This window comes from Musca autumnalis, unplaced genomic scaffold (genome assembly GCF_047663935.1).
Source record: "Musca autumnalis isolate F117 unplaced genomic scaffold, ASM4766393v1 scaffold_4, whole genome shotgun sequence".
Lineage (NCBI taxonomy): Eukaryota > Metazoa > Arthropoda > Insecta > Diptera > Muscidae > Musca > Musca autumnalis.
The window spans coordinates 222,760,088-222,775,446 of NW_027411977.1; the positions used below are offsets into that span (position 1 = coordinate 222,760,088).

The 15,359-nt window shown below is 27.5% G+C and overlaps 1 protein-coding gene across 4 annotated transcripts in view; it reads left to right on the forward strand.

Annotated features, from left to right (window-relative positions):
- The window catches only part of LOC141401976 (uncharacterized), a 64,773-nt gene extending 52,966 nt beyond the window's left edge, over positions 1–11,807 (forward strand). For all 4 annotated transcript variants that reach the window (XM_073982572.1, XM_073982571.1, XM_073982574.1 and 1 more), the window contains 2 exons: positions 10,925–11,099; positions 11,332–11,807. In XM_073982572.1, coding sequence (XP_073838673.1) covers positions 10,925–11,099; positions 11,332–11,487 — 331 coding nt within the window. In that variant the 3' untranslated portion in view covers positions 11,488–11,807. The remainder of the gene's footprint in view (positions 1–10,924; positions 11,100–11,331) is intronic.
- The last annotated feature ends 3,552 nt before the right edge of the window (positions 11,808–15,359 follow it).

Here is a 15,359-nt window from a genome sequence, read left to right on the forward strand (position 1 = left end):
TTTTTAAAAACAATTTTTGTGAAAGCATGCGTTTTAAAATAATATTTTTTCAAAACTGAGTTTTTGGAAATTATTTTTTCGAGTTTTTAAAAATTATTTTGTTCAATATTTAATTTAATTTTTTCCAAGTGTTAAAAAAATTGAGTTTTTAAAAATGATATTTTTTAAGTTGATTTTTTGAATTCATTTTTTTTTATTTAAGTTTTAAAATTTTTGATTTTCTTAAATATTTTTGGTTTAATGTTAAAAATATTTTTAATGACGTGGATTTTTTAAAAACCATTTTTTGATTTAATTTTTAAAAATATATTTTTTTTATTTTTTAAAATAAAATATTTTTTAATTGATTTTTGAATTATTTTTTAATTGATTTAAAAAAAAATATTTTTCAAAGGCGTGGATTTTTTAAAAATTATTTGTTTGAGTTGATTTTTATGATTATTTTTAATTTGATTTTAAAAAGGCTTGTATTTTTTAAAGAATATCGCTTTTAATTTTTTAATATTTTTTCTTAAAATTAACATTGTTATTTTTATTAATTGTATATATATGTTGTTATTAGATATTTATTTTATATTTTAAATGTATAGTATCAAAGACAATAGGACATAGGTTTTTTTTAATACAAAAGGTGTATTTTGTAATTTTTTTAAAAATATTTTTTTATAATTGTTTTAAGTATTTTTTATTTATTTTTAATATTTTTAATTTGCTTTGAAGATTTTTTATTTTTTTCGAAATATTTTTTTTTTAATTTTTGACTATCTTTTTCTTAATATTTTTGAAAAAAAAATTTTATTAAATAATTGTTCATCTTTTTTATATCTTCTAAAACTATTTTTTATATTTTTAAATACAAAAGGTGTATTTTGTACTTTTTTTTAAATATTTTTATCATTTTTAAGTATTTTTTATTTATTTTTATATTTTTAATTTTTTTTAATATTTTTTCGTTTTCTTAAAATACTTCTTTCATTTTGGAATATATTTTTTTAATATTTTTGAAAAAAAAAATCATTAAATAATTTTTAATTTTTTTTAAATCACCTAAAAATATTTTTTTTTTATTTTTAAATACAAATGGTGTATTTTGTATTCTTTTAAAAATATTTTTATCATTTTTTACGTGTTTTTTTATTTATTTTTAATATATTTATTTTTTTTTAATACTTTTTCGTTTTCTCAAAATATTTTTTGCATTTTTGATTATCTTTTTCTTAATATTTTTGAAAAAAAAATAATTTTCTTTTAAATAATTTTTCATGTTTTTTATATCTCCTTAAAATATTTTTTTATATTTTTAAATACAAAAGGTTTATTTTGTATTTTTTTAAATATTTTTATAATTTATTTAAGTATTTTTTCGTTTTCTCAAAATATTTTTTTTAATTTTTGATTATCTTTTTCTTAATATATTTAAAAAAAAAAATATTTTTTCGTCTTTTTTATATCTTCTAAAAATATTTTTTTTTACATTTTTAAAAAAATGTTGCGATGTATACTTTTAGGTGTAACCATTGTTATTCCTTTAGTTGAATGTAAATTACAATTGCAAACAATGAAAATCATCAACAAGAATCTGAATCCTTTAAAATTAAACAAAGCGAAACAAAATACGAACATCATGACATTGAAATGTTTTTTTTTTTTAGAATAAAAGGCTTACACACACTCACACATAGATAGAATGGGGGAATGCCTGTTAGCGTCATTACCATAACACAATCATTCTGTAGTTGTAGTAACAACAAAATGCCAGTCAAACAGCAATATTATTTCTCCTCTCTCTTGATCTTGTCCTTCCTCACGGTTTTTTTCTGTAGTGGCATTCTACAAAGTAGAAGAGGCAGACAGACAATTCAATGTAAAATTTTATATTTGTTTGTTGTAGTTGTTGTAGCATACTTTTAGTATAATTAAAATTAGATAAAATGTTAACACACCTGCGTGGGAAGATTTGAAAAGAGTGTGTTTATGTGAGGTAGTAGCACTTGACGGTTGTTGTATATATATTTTTAGTTGGTTGGTTGTTGTTATTTATTTATATTTTTTTCATTGACAAACGCAAGTATATTTTTTTTTATTTCAAAGTGTAGGTTGTTTTATTTTTATTTTGAATTTGTATATCTTAAATATTATTTTAATAAAACTAAATAAGAAATGTTTTTGGTAATGAACAGTTCTATGAAAACTAAGTATTATTTTTGGTGCCTAAAGCTATGCACCGGCCATATGCATGTCTTAGGGTTTAGATTTTTGCCAAGTTTGCTTGTTTTGGGGTTAATTTTGTGGAATTGTTAAAGTTTTAGATCTTAAAATTTTTGCATATTTTTGGGAGACTAATATTTAAGTCCCTAAAAAGCAAGTTTGATGCACACTTTTAGGCGCCGTTTTTTAAGTCATTTGAGATTAAAGGCAAAACTTTAAGATCTTTTTATTTTTCTTAAAGTGTTCCACTACAAAGATACCTTTTAAAGATACCCCTAGTGTAAATTATACAAAGTCTCATCAATTCTCTGGCATCTGCGTAGGTGGTGCTGCTATTGACAACCACAGATTTGCCATATTCATTTAAGTTAACTGCTATTCGAACACAAAAATTATGTGGGCTGCTTGGTAAGCAAAAAAACAAAAAAAAAAAAACATACGAAAAGACATACTTTGACATTCTCTCTACGTCATTCCCTTGGCTGCTGCTACTCTAATCCCATTGCAAATTCTTGGCACAATGTGTTCTCCAGCAATTTATCTTGTCTTGTGCATGCTAAAAGTTCAGCAGATGTTGGTAAGCATCTCAAATGTCTTACAAATAACATTTGACATTTTGAACTTTAACGGTCGGCAGTTTTTTTGTGGTACGAGACCTCATGGTTAGGTAGGCTTTATCCACTCCACAGAATGACTGACTGTCAGCCTGAATGCCAGCCTTACAACTAGCTCGGCTGCATGTCAACCATAGCCGTTTTTGATGATGGACCATAAATGTTGCTGTCGTCATCATCAACATCATTGCAGCCCAGTTTGTGTCATTGTCTTTGTCACATCCAAAACAACAAAACAATAAGTTGAAAACAATTTTGTTTTGTTGTCATTGTTGCTTTTTAGGGTTTATATTTATATGACTTTGAGGGTTTCTTAATATATATATATATGAGAGTAAATGCGAAAAACGAAATATGGCATTTGCCTGTTGGCCATTTGTCGCTTTGCCTTTTTTGTCTGTTCCAGCGATTTAATGAAATGCCGAGGGCATTTACATTGTAATCTTCCCCAGAAAACATAAAAATGAGATTTGCCTTTCTGCGTAGTTTTAGTTTTCCATTCAAAAGTTCAGTGTTTTTTTCTGGCCTGTCATTGAAATGTGTCAGGACAATACAGAACTTTATGTCAAATGCATTATTGTTAATGAATTAGATGGACTTACGTAGACACAAGTATAAGAAAAGAAGGGAAGGAAAGGAGAGCCAATGGAATTTAACAGAATTCATAACCTTTTTATGAATTTTATAACAATTTAAATATACATTTTAGGAAATTTTGAAAAATAAAGCTCCTAAACGTATGCAACAAATAATAGGGAACCACCAAGGCATTAAAGGAAAATATTGGTTGTGTTCCTTTACTTACCTGAGGATACCATTTTTACAATTTGTTACCATTTTTAACCTGCAAAGCGTTCCTTAACTCCAAAAAGTGGTAAAACGAAGCAATTTTTAAGAGAGAGGGAGAGGAGAGAGAGAGCATAAATGCCTTTCTCTTCTGCCACAGGCTACCAGACAAATTTCTTCGCTTAAAAAATGGTTGAACTGATTTTTCGACAGTTGTTTGACGATTATTTGACAATGAAGAAAAAATAAACAAAAACAGAAGAAAAAAGCGAAAGAAGTTAAGTGAATTTTTATGTTTCTTTTTGACATTGCTATCAGTAGTGTGATTCTTTAACATATTTTTTTGAGTTACCGACAAAGATCGGTAACATTAAAACGCAAAATTATGAATTAAAAGATCACATAAAAGTTGACAACACCGTTGCTATCGATAGAACTTTACTACTACCATTTATTGGTCGCTAACTCACCGAATAATATCGTTAATTTCCGAAATTATCAGCATTTTAATTTTACCGATTTTTGTCGGTAACTCCAAAAATGTGTTAGAGAATCGCACTACTGATCTACCATTTTTTCGTTCCTTTACTTTTTTCGTAAAACTGGTCGTGAGAGAGCAATTTTGAGCAATTTTGACAGTTTTCTCTTTTACCACTTTTACCATTAAAAAAGTAAAGGAACAAAGCTATTTTTTTAACGTGAATTTCTAGCCTATTTTTACCATTTGTGCGTCGAAATTTTTTATAAAAAATATTTTTTTTTCAAATACCACAATACGAGGTATTCTTAAAAAATATTTTTTCAAATACCACAAAACGTGGATTTTGAAATTTTTTTTCAAAGGTCTCAAAACTTGGATCTTTAAAAAAATATTTTTTCAAAGACGTCGAAACGCGGACCCCTCAAAAAAAAAATTTACAATTTTGTTATATTTTCAAAAAACTTAGATTTTGTTAAACACTTACATTTTGAACAAAAATTTCAAAGACCACACAACGTGGATTTTAAAAACATATTTTTCAACACATGTATTTTTTAAAATACATTTTTTCAAAGCCTTCATTATAAAAAGAATATTTTTTCAAAAGCTGGATTTATTAAATATATTTTTTTTCAAAAAATAGATTTAAGTAAAATATTTTTTTTTTAAATAGATTTAAATATATATTTTTTTTAAATTTTTTACAAACTAGAATTGGTTACATTTTTTTTTTCAAAAAGTTGATTTAAGTAAAATATATTTTTTTTTAAAGTATATATGTATATTTTTAAATTTTGTACAAACTAGAATTGGTTAAACATATTTGTTCACAGCGTTGATTAAAAAAAATATGTTGTAAACACGTGGATTTAAGAAGGCATTTTTAAACACGTTATTTCTATTGTTTAAAAAATATTTTCAAAACGTGGATTTAAAAAAAATATATTTTTTTAAAAATCCACATGATTTAAAAAAAATCAAAAATTTGAATTAAAACAAAAAATATTTTTGAAAAAAGTGGATAAATTCACGTTTTTAAAAATTTTACCTTTTTCAAATCCTCATTATTGAACCTGTTTTAAAACCCAGTCTTTGAAAAAAATATTTTTTTAAATCTATGTTTAGAAAAAGTATTTTTAGAAATCAGCGTTTTGAAAAAATTGTTTCTAAACAATAAAAAACATTTTTCAATTTAAAAAAGTAAGTCTTCAAACACGTGAATTAAAAAAAAATTTTTCAAAGAGTTTATTTTTTTAATGAATTATTTTTTTCAAAACGTACATTTTTTTGAAAAATAAAATAAAAGTAGGTCTTCAATCACGTGAATTAAAAAAAATTTTCAAAGAGTTTATTTTTTTTAATAAATCATTTTGTTTTTCAAAACGTACATTTTTTTGAAAAATAAAAGTTTTTAAGACGTGAATTTTGAAAAAATCTATTTTTTCGAAACGTAAATTTTTTATTTTTATTAAAAAAGAATTGTTTGAAAACGTTGACTAAAAATATATTACATCAAAAAAACTCAAAATTTTTAAAAACGATGAATAAAAAAGTTTTTGAAACCATGGATTAAAAAAAATTTAAAAAAAAAATATTTTTTTTTTTCAAAAAGTGAATTTTTATTAAATATTTTTTTTCAAAAAGTGGATTTTTAATAAAAAATTTTTTTTCAAGACTTGAATTTTTTAAAAAAATATTTGTTTCAAAAGGTTGATTTTTAATAAATATTTTTTTCGTAACGTGGATTTTTATTAAATATTTTTTTAAAACGTGGATTTTTCAAAAAAATATTTTTGGAAACGTGGATTTTTCAAAAAAATATTTTTGGAAACGTGGATTTTTCAAAAAAAAAAATGTTTTTGGAAACGTGAATTCTTCAAAAAATATTTTTGAAAACGTGGATTTATTAAAAAAATATTTTTGAAAACGTGGATTTATTAAAAACAATATTCTTGAAAACGCGAATTTATTAAAAAAAAATTTTTTTGAAAACGTGGATTTATTAAAAAAATATTTGGAAAACGTGGATTTATTAAAAAAATATTTGGAAAACATGGATTTAAGAAAAATATTTTCCAAAACGTGGATTTAAGAAAAATATTTTTCAAAACGTGGATTTTTAATAAATATATTTTTTTCAAAACGTGTTTTTTTTATAAATATCTTTTGATGTATTGTATTTTTAATAAATATTTTTTCAAAACGTGGATTTTTTTTAAAAAAAAATATTTTTTCATAACTTGAATTTTTAATAAATATTTTTTTCAAAACTTGGATTTTTAATATTTTTTTTTTCAAAACGTGTTTTTTATAAATATCTTTTGATGTATTGTATTTTTATTTCAAGACCTGGATTTTTAATAAATATTTTTTTAAAACGTGGATTTTTAATCTTTATTATTTTCAGAACAATATTTTTGGAAACGCATTTTTCAAAAAAAATGGAAATTTGGGTTTTTCAAAAAAAAAAAAAAAATATTTCTGGAAACGTGGATTTATCAAAAAAATATTTTTGGTAACGTGGATATAAAAAAAATAATTTTTCAAACGTCGATTTAAAAAAAATATTTTTGGTAACGTGGATATAAGAAAAATAATTTTTCAAACGTGGATTTAAAAAAATATATTTTTGAACACATAGATTTAAGAAAAATATTTTTTGAAAACGTGGATTTAAGAAAAATATTTTTTGAAAACGTGGATTTAAGAAAAATATTTTTTGAAAACGTGGATTTAAGAAAAATAATTTTTCAAAACGTGGATTTAAATTTTTTTAAAGGTGGAGTTAAATTTTTTTAAATGTGGATTTAAATTTTTTTAAATGTGGATTTAAAAAATAATTTTTTGAAACGAGGTTTTTTTTTAAATAGAAAACTCGGTTTAAAAAAATGGTTAAAAACGTGGATTTAAAAAAAATAGTTTTTCGAAACTTGGATTTTTTATACAATATTTTTAGAAAATTGGGATTTTTAAAAAAATATTTTTTAAAAACGTGGATTAAAAAAATATTTTTTAAAACGTGGATTTGTTAAATATTTGTTCAAGAATTTTTTAAAAATATATTTTTTTTCAAAATTAGGGTTAAAAACTCCACACCTGTATTTTCTATAAGAAATGATCTTTAAAATACCTTGACCGCTTGAAGGTCTTCTATGCATAGAAGGTACCTTGAAAACGTGGCATCTTTTATAAAAAATTAGAAAACTCTTATTGAAAAAAAAAAAATATTTGTCGAAAACGTGGATTTAAACAAAAGAGTTTTTTGAAACGTGGCTTTTTTATAAAATACATTTTAGAAAACTCGGATATTTAAAAAAAAATGTATTTTTTAAAAAAAATTTGGTTTAAAAAATATTTTTTCAAAACGAGAATTTTTTAAAAAAATAGTTTTTCAAAACGAGAATTTTTTAAAAATTATTTTTTTAAAGCGAGAGTTTTTTAAAAAATATTTTTTCAAAACGAGAATTTTTTAAAAAATATTTCTTTAAAATTAGGATTAAAAAATCCAAACCTGTATTTTCTATAAGAAAGGACCTTTAAAATACCATGACCGCTTGAAGGTCTTCTATTTATAGAAGATCTTTTGAATGCCTTCTATCCATAGACGACCTCTTGACTTTCTTTTATCCAAAGAAGACCTCTTGACTTTCTTTTATCCACAAAATACACGCCTCTTGAAAATCATCTATACATAGAAGACCCTTTGAAGGTATTTTATACAGAGAAGACTTTTCTAGGTCTTTTATCCTGCCGGGTCTCTTTTAGGTCTTCTACCCATAGAATACTTCTAACGGGTCGTATTTCTACATACACCTTTCAATCCCTTTCCTAGGGATTTTCAAGGAGGAGAGTATGCTTCTAATAAAGGTAAAGTTTTAAAGCAGAGTGTTCCTACAGCTCTAATAATGACTTCGAATGTCCTGCAAGACAAAATATAATTTTTTAACCCAGTTAAACCCTAATCTTAATGTCGTTTAAATTTCCTGTGTAGTCCCCAGCCCTATAAAATATCCCGACTTATGTTCGACACATTACTGGGATATGGCGATATGAATGAGGTCATTAAAATACCAACCGAACTGGCGGCGCATAAAATGTTATTAATAATTTGTGTATAATTTATATACGGCGCACAATGGTTCAGGAATCGATTTTCCTGGCCAAAAATCAAAATTTTGGTTTTGTAACAGATATTTAATTTCTATATGGGATTCGATAGTAAACATATTGAAACAAAGGAAACCAAAAAATTAGGTCAAAATATTGGAAGGTGCGGGCGTGGGGTGCCCCTAAAGACGAACATTTTTCCAATTTTTGAGAAATACGTAATTTTTGAAAACTTCTGGAGAAAGAAATAGCTATTTCGCGGAAACTATAACATAAATTGCGTTCGCTGTTTTTTGTTAGGTAGGTAGGATTGTGGCCTTTAAAAATAAATTAAACAAATTACCGTGGCGTTTACACAACATGAGCTATTTTATTTTTCCTCAGGTACTAAATGTTATGAAATTCCAAATTTAGTGGACTAGAACTTTTGTGGAACAACATGGAACAATGTTCTGTTTCCACAGAAATATGCCCGAAAGTCTCCTCTTTTAGCCCATATATACTTTTGTTCCCGTCCCGTTCCGTCCGTTTAACACTTTTTTAAATTTATTGAAATTACATGGGTAAAAATGTGTGTTTTTTCATACCAATTCCCATATGAATTACAGCTTTTTTACACAAATTAAAATTTTTTGGAGTATATGAGTTTTCATATGAGTTATATAAGTTTTATGAACACCCAAGGAGTATTTTATTTTAATTTCTGAAAAATTTAAATTTTTTTGCATTTTTTAATGTGAAAAATTTGTGAAAAAAATTTTTTTAATTTTTTTTTCGAAAATTTTTTTTTAATTTTTTTTGGCATTTTTATAGTTTATTTATTGACGTTTGACCATCTTTAATATATAAGAAGATATAAAAACACAAAAGCACTGATATTTTGATGAAAAATAGTAAAAAAATTCAAAAGTTTAACATTGACATTGAATTCCTCTGCAACGACCAGACCGAATTTGACCGCTTATAATTTACCGGAAAGCTGATTGTGTTATCTGTCTAACAAAAAAAGAATTGTGAAAATATCTCTATCCATTCAAAAGTTACAGAATTTTGACCAGGAAAAAACGATTCTGAACCACTGTGCGGCGTATTAGTGTTGAAGTTAGTCATACGTCACATGACCTTGGTACAGATCTTTAATGTTTAGTGCGATAAGTGGTTCTGATGTTGATTGTTTTTTATAAAATCTTAAAACCGTGAATGAAAATATTTTTTATGATTATTTCTTAAAGAAGCATTTATGCTTTTTAAAGCGTTAGTATTTGCATTTATCATTAGATTGAGTTCAATCTTACAGTTCTTTAGATTCATTATTTCTCATATCTGGTGGTCTTCATAATTTTTATTATCATCCGTTCTATTTAGTGGAGTAATCAAGTTACTGTTTCTAATATCTTAAAAATATTTGCCTTAATTCAGTGCGTATAACTACTGCCATAGCGTATACGCCGCAAATCATCTACGAAAAAGTTTTTTGTTTGTACTGAAGTATGTATTTTTTCGTATCGATATATTTTTCAGACCTCTTTTATGCCATGATGTTATTAATCAAGAATAACCCATAGTTCGATGGGTGTTAGAAATTACAACTCATACGTATGGGTAGAGATGGGAAATGGGTAAATACCCAAATTGTAAATACCCATTAAAATGGGTAAATTGGGCAAAAATGGGTAAATACCCAGAAATGTACCCAAAATGTAGGTAGAAACTATAGAACCAACAATGCTCAAATTAGAGGGGAAAACACGGTGTTTTAGCAAATTTTACCTTCAATATAAATATGATTATCCTATTTCCATATGAAGCAAGTGTAAATATTACCTATTTTGCTCCATATTTTGGTAAACCTCCCAAAATAATAACAGCATCATTTCGGACATATGAGAGCATTTAAAGCGGTTGGTTGAAGTCCTCCTTGCAGAAAAACACCAATGTTGGACCACGTTCCTTCTTATCCCTTGTATCAAATGGTTTTATCCACGATTTCTGTTGATGATCTTCAGATTTGGTCCTATCCCGCAAAATTATACTTTTTGCAGCCTGCAGCCCACATGTAACGATAACAGCCGATACAAAACATATAAAATCTTGAAATCGCGAATTTCAACAGATTTCTAGCCTTTTTTGCTATATTTTCAATTTTCTATATGACAGAAAAACAAAATATTCATTTTAAAATACATTTTTAAATACCCAAATAAACACCCAAAAAAGGTAATTAAAAGGTATTTACCAGGTATTTGCCAAAGTTTTGGGTAAATACCGGGTAGAATCTCATCTATACGTACGGGTCGTATGATTAAATGACAGCACTCATACGTCATATGAATTATCCACTCCCTGTGCCAATTGCACAATTTTGAACAACTTTGCATAATTCTACAACCATCAAGAAATATTCAACACAATTTTAATTTATTGAAATAAGATCTTGAATTGTTCGAAAGGTCACAGAGATAATAAAACCTGTTAACAAAATGTCAACTTCCTCAAAGTACCTTTGTGAAATGCAAATGTCATTCATTCAATCAATAACCTATGCTAACTACGAAATGGGATTCGAGGGGAGGGGAGAATGTAAATATTTATCTGCCTCAAAGAACACCCACCGCCATGAATGTCATTTATTGTGGCATTTTGCCTGACAACCATCCATAGCTATTAAATAATAATTTATTTAATTAATTTTTGTTGGTGTTTTCTTTGTGTTTTGTTTTCATTACAGAATGGATATTTGCCGTTGGAATCTATCAAATGCCTCAGAGTTAATATCATTTCGTTGGCTAATAATAGCCATGATTTATATTGCGACAATAATTTTAACGATTTGTTCCGATAACATTGATGAGCGGTTATATTTTTCGAGTAATTTAAATTTGACGTTAACGCAGGAGGAAATGGTGAGTTTTTTTTTTTGATAAGTAAGGAGCTAAAGCAACTACAAAAATAAAAATACAAAAAATATTAGAAAGAAAAAGAGATTGGCTTTTATATAAAATTTTAAGATTTAAATTAATTTAATTTTTTCAATTGGTGCTACATATGTCAGATTTAAATATTATCGCTTCTTCCTTTGGATTGTTGCCCTTAAAATGATTTTTTATTAACTTTATTCCTTTCCATTTTTCACAGTTATCGAACAGCATAGTTTCAATATGGAGCAGTCTATCGGTTACCCGCAGCATTGGTGCCATTTGTGGTTGGATCATGATTGGCCTGACGCCCCATGAAGACTTTCTGTATGAACATTTATTGGATTTAACACGTTATCAAATGACAAATAATTAAATATATAATTCCTATAATTAAACAAACACAGAGACAGAAAAAAACCAACAACAACAAACAATCGAACTCTTTGGCAATTGTAAAATAAAAACAAAATTAAAATATTTATACATGAATATTAAATTATTTCATTTTTATTTATTTAACAAACGTATTATGAAGAAGAACAACAACAAAAAATGTTAAAACACAGTTAAACAATTGTGATGTTAATTTAATTAAGCATAAATTTAATTATAATTAGGTAATTACAAACAAATGTAAATATGTAATATTTATATGATTGCATAAAAAATTCATTATTAAGTTGTGTTGTATAATTTGTATTGTATTTTTATTGACTTACATAATTATTTTTGTGGTTGGTTTTTATGATAAACAAAATTATGAAGTGAACTAGGGGCGTATGAGTGTTAATGGTAGTCATACGTCACATGGCCTTGAGAGAGATTTTTACATTGTAATGTCATTATGTGGCACACTGCAGGGTGGTATTGCGACAATTAGCTCTGAATGATGAAAAATAAAATAACTTCTATGGCCCGTTCTACAGAATTGCATCTTCATTAAGATTTTTAAGGTTTTCTCAAAGAAAGTTTTAACCTTTCAACGTGACTGATAGTTACTTTTCCCTGAAAAAAAATCTTGCCCTTTAATAAGAGTCATATATGGGGATTTTTCATATATAAAAATTATTATATTCATTATTATTGATTTAATATTGTTTATACAAAACTATGAATGGACTAACGGCGTATGAGTGTTGGCGTAAGTCATACACCACATGGCCCTGATAGAGATTTTTAAATTGTATTGCGTTTATGTGACAAGGTAGATAATGGCGTTGTGATATATAGCTCTGATGATGATTACGAAGCCCTGACACCTTGAAGCCCTCAACGGAAAATGTTTTCTAGGATTCGTTCCTTAAAACTATATTTTTTCTAAAGATTTTAAAAGGCTTCTTCTAGCATTTTTAAAATAAATTAAGATAAAAGAAATCTTTTGCCTATACTGTTAAGATTAGATATAGCGGTGGAGTAATAAGGTCCACTTTGTTCAATATCTATACATTTTTTGCCTGGTCTTGGATCGATTGGAATATTTAACCGCTTGTAGTCCTTGCGATCCCAAAAGTGTTCTCTAGAATGCAAAGAAAATAGGAATATACAATTACGTATAATTGTTGGTCCATCTGCCGTAACGTATACTCTACTAAGTACCCCAAAACTATATTTTTTCTAAAGATTTTAAAAAGTTTCTTCTTTCATTTTTAAAATAAATTAAGATAAAAGATTTCTTTTGTGTAGACTGTTTCGGTTGGATCTAGTGGTGGATTAATTAATTCCACTTTGTTCAATATCGATAATTTTTTTGCCTGGTCTTGGATCGATAGGAAAATTTACACTGCTTGTTGTCCTTGTGATCCCAAAACTTTTCCCTAGAATTCAAAGAAAATACGAATATTCTATTGCGTATAACTGCTGTCATCACGTATACTCCACAGAGTACCTTGGAAAATGGTTTCAAAGATTTTTCTTCATCAGATCTCTTTCTGTTTTACTCTGAATATGAGTATATACAAGTTTCCAACAGAAATAAGCATATCATACCCTGACAATGATATCGTAAATCAAGAATCATATGAGATTAGAACATATTCTTTGTGACAAGATTCCCAGCACGCTACCCTACTTATACGCCACTAATGACGATAAAAAATTAATGCATTTTCATCTTTTACGCATGGGTGCGTATAATTACCTTCATCACGTATACCCAATAAAGCACCGCTGTTTTTGTACACAGATATGCATAGGTTCTAATCGATATTTGCTCAGATCCCTGTGGAATTGGGAAATAGAACAGCCTTTTTTGACCCAACAGCAGTTCAAATGACAATAATATGTATTATTTCCTGAATATCTTTAGCATGTGTGCGTACAACTGCTCTTATAAAGCATACAGCAACTATTTTGATGCGGGTGTGTATAACTATTGTCACAATGTATACGCCTCAAAGCATATAAATGTTTTCCAGATCTTTTTGGAAAAATATTATTTAAAAAAAGTTATTTGAAAAAAATGTTATTGAAAAAATATTATTTGAAAACCTATGTTGTTCTTAGTTAAACATATGCTGAGTTTGGTTGACGTATAGGTATTGCCGTTAGTCATACGCCCACGTTGGGTGACGTAGGTGGTGGAAGATACCAAGGAACGGTCCTGACCGGTTTTAACATGGCAATGCCCAGGATTTATCTTGGTCCCTCTTTCATCTCAAGTGGACACTGACCTTCCCGTGGTGTCACCTGGGGAACTGCCTTTAACACCCATTAAAGGTAGTGAGCTAAGAACGTTAAAAACTTGGGTTTGGGCGTCGGGCTAGTAACCCTCCCCTACAAAAAACAGCCTACTATGAAAAAACGAAAGAAAAGAAAAACAAACGCTTCTAAAGTTGACGAACCCCGCAAACGTTTTAAGGACCATGATCTGCGAATCTGCACCTGGAATGTTCGCACTCTTTATAGAGAAGGTGCAGTCTTCGCATTGGCAGACGTACTTAAAAAATACAAGTCCGATATTACTGCCATACAGGAAATACGATGGATTGGGAAAGGCTTCAAAACAACACCTAAAGGTGACGCACTGTATTATAGCTGCCATGACGTAAAGCGAGGTTGAGGTTGCAGATTCGTAGTTAGTCGGAGACTAAAACATCTGGTATCCAGCTTCACGCCCACGTTATACGTATTAAAAAAACTCCATGTTATTTGTCCCTGAAAAAAATATATATATAATTTTATATATAATTGTTCCACAAACATCCCAGATGGGACAAGGGAGACTTCTCCTATATCAATGAGTGCACGCCGATTCATATTGGCTCAATGATATGGGACCTACTTTTTATTGCCGAGTCCGAACGGCGTGTCTTACGACACCACTTGTAGACAAGTTTTTCATGGCTTAAATACTCAGGAAATGTCGCCAGCATTACTGAGGGGGAATTTTGCAACCGTTGAAAATTTGATGTTGCTTGGCCTGGGATTTGAACCGCAGACCTTCTGAGTGTAAGGCGGACGTGCTTACCATTGCACCACAAAAATTCTCGTTGTTGGCCATTGAAAAAAATATTTAAGAAAAAAATCATCTCGTTGGTCCCTGAAAAAAACTATTTAAAAAAATTCACGTTGTTGGTCTTTGAATAAAAATATTTTGAAAAATCCACGTTGTTGGTTTTTGAATCATAATATTTTGAATCAAAATTTTTTTAACAACAACGTGGCCTTTAAAAAATATTTTTTTAAAAAATCCTGGTACAAAAATTGTTTTTTTTTTTTTTATATTCACGATATTAGTCCTTGAAAAACATAATTTTTAAAAGTCCACACTGTTGGTCTTTGAAAAAATTTCTTTAGAAAATCCATTTTTTGGTCCTTGAAATTTTTTAATTCACGTTGTTGGTTTATGGAAAAAATATTTTTTGAAAAATTTACGTGTTTGTCCCTTGAAAAATGATTTTTACGATATCTTAAGCCTGGGTGCGTATAACTGCTCCCATAAAGCATACTCTACTCATTGGGACGCGGGTGCGTATAACTATTGTCACAAATTATACGCTTCAAAGCATCTAAGATATTTTCCCTGATATTTTTAGTGTTTTTTCTATGAAATTTAAGAGACGTTCACTTAAAGGTCACGTTGTTGGTCCTTGAAAAAAATAATTTTTAAAAAGCCTACGTTGTTGGTCCTTGTAAAAAATTTTCTTTAAAAAAAGTCGCGTTGTTGGTCCTTGAAAAAAATATTCTTTAAAAAATCCACCTTGTTGGCCCTTGCAAAAATATTTTTACAAAAAGTCTTCGTTGTTG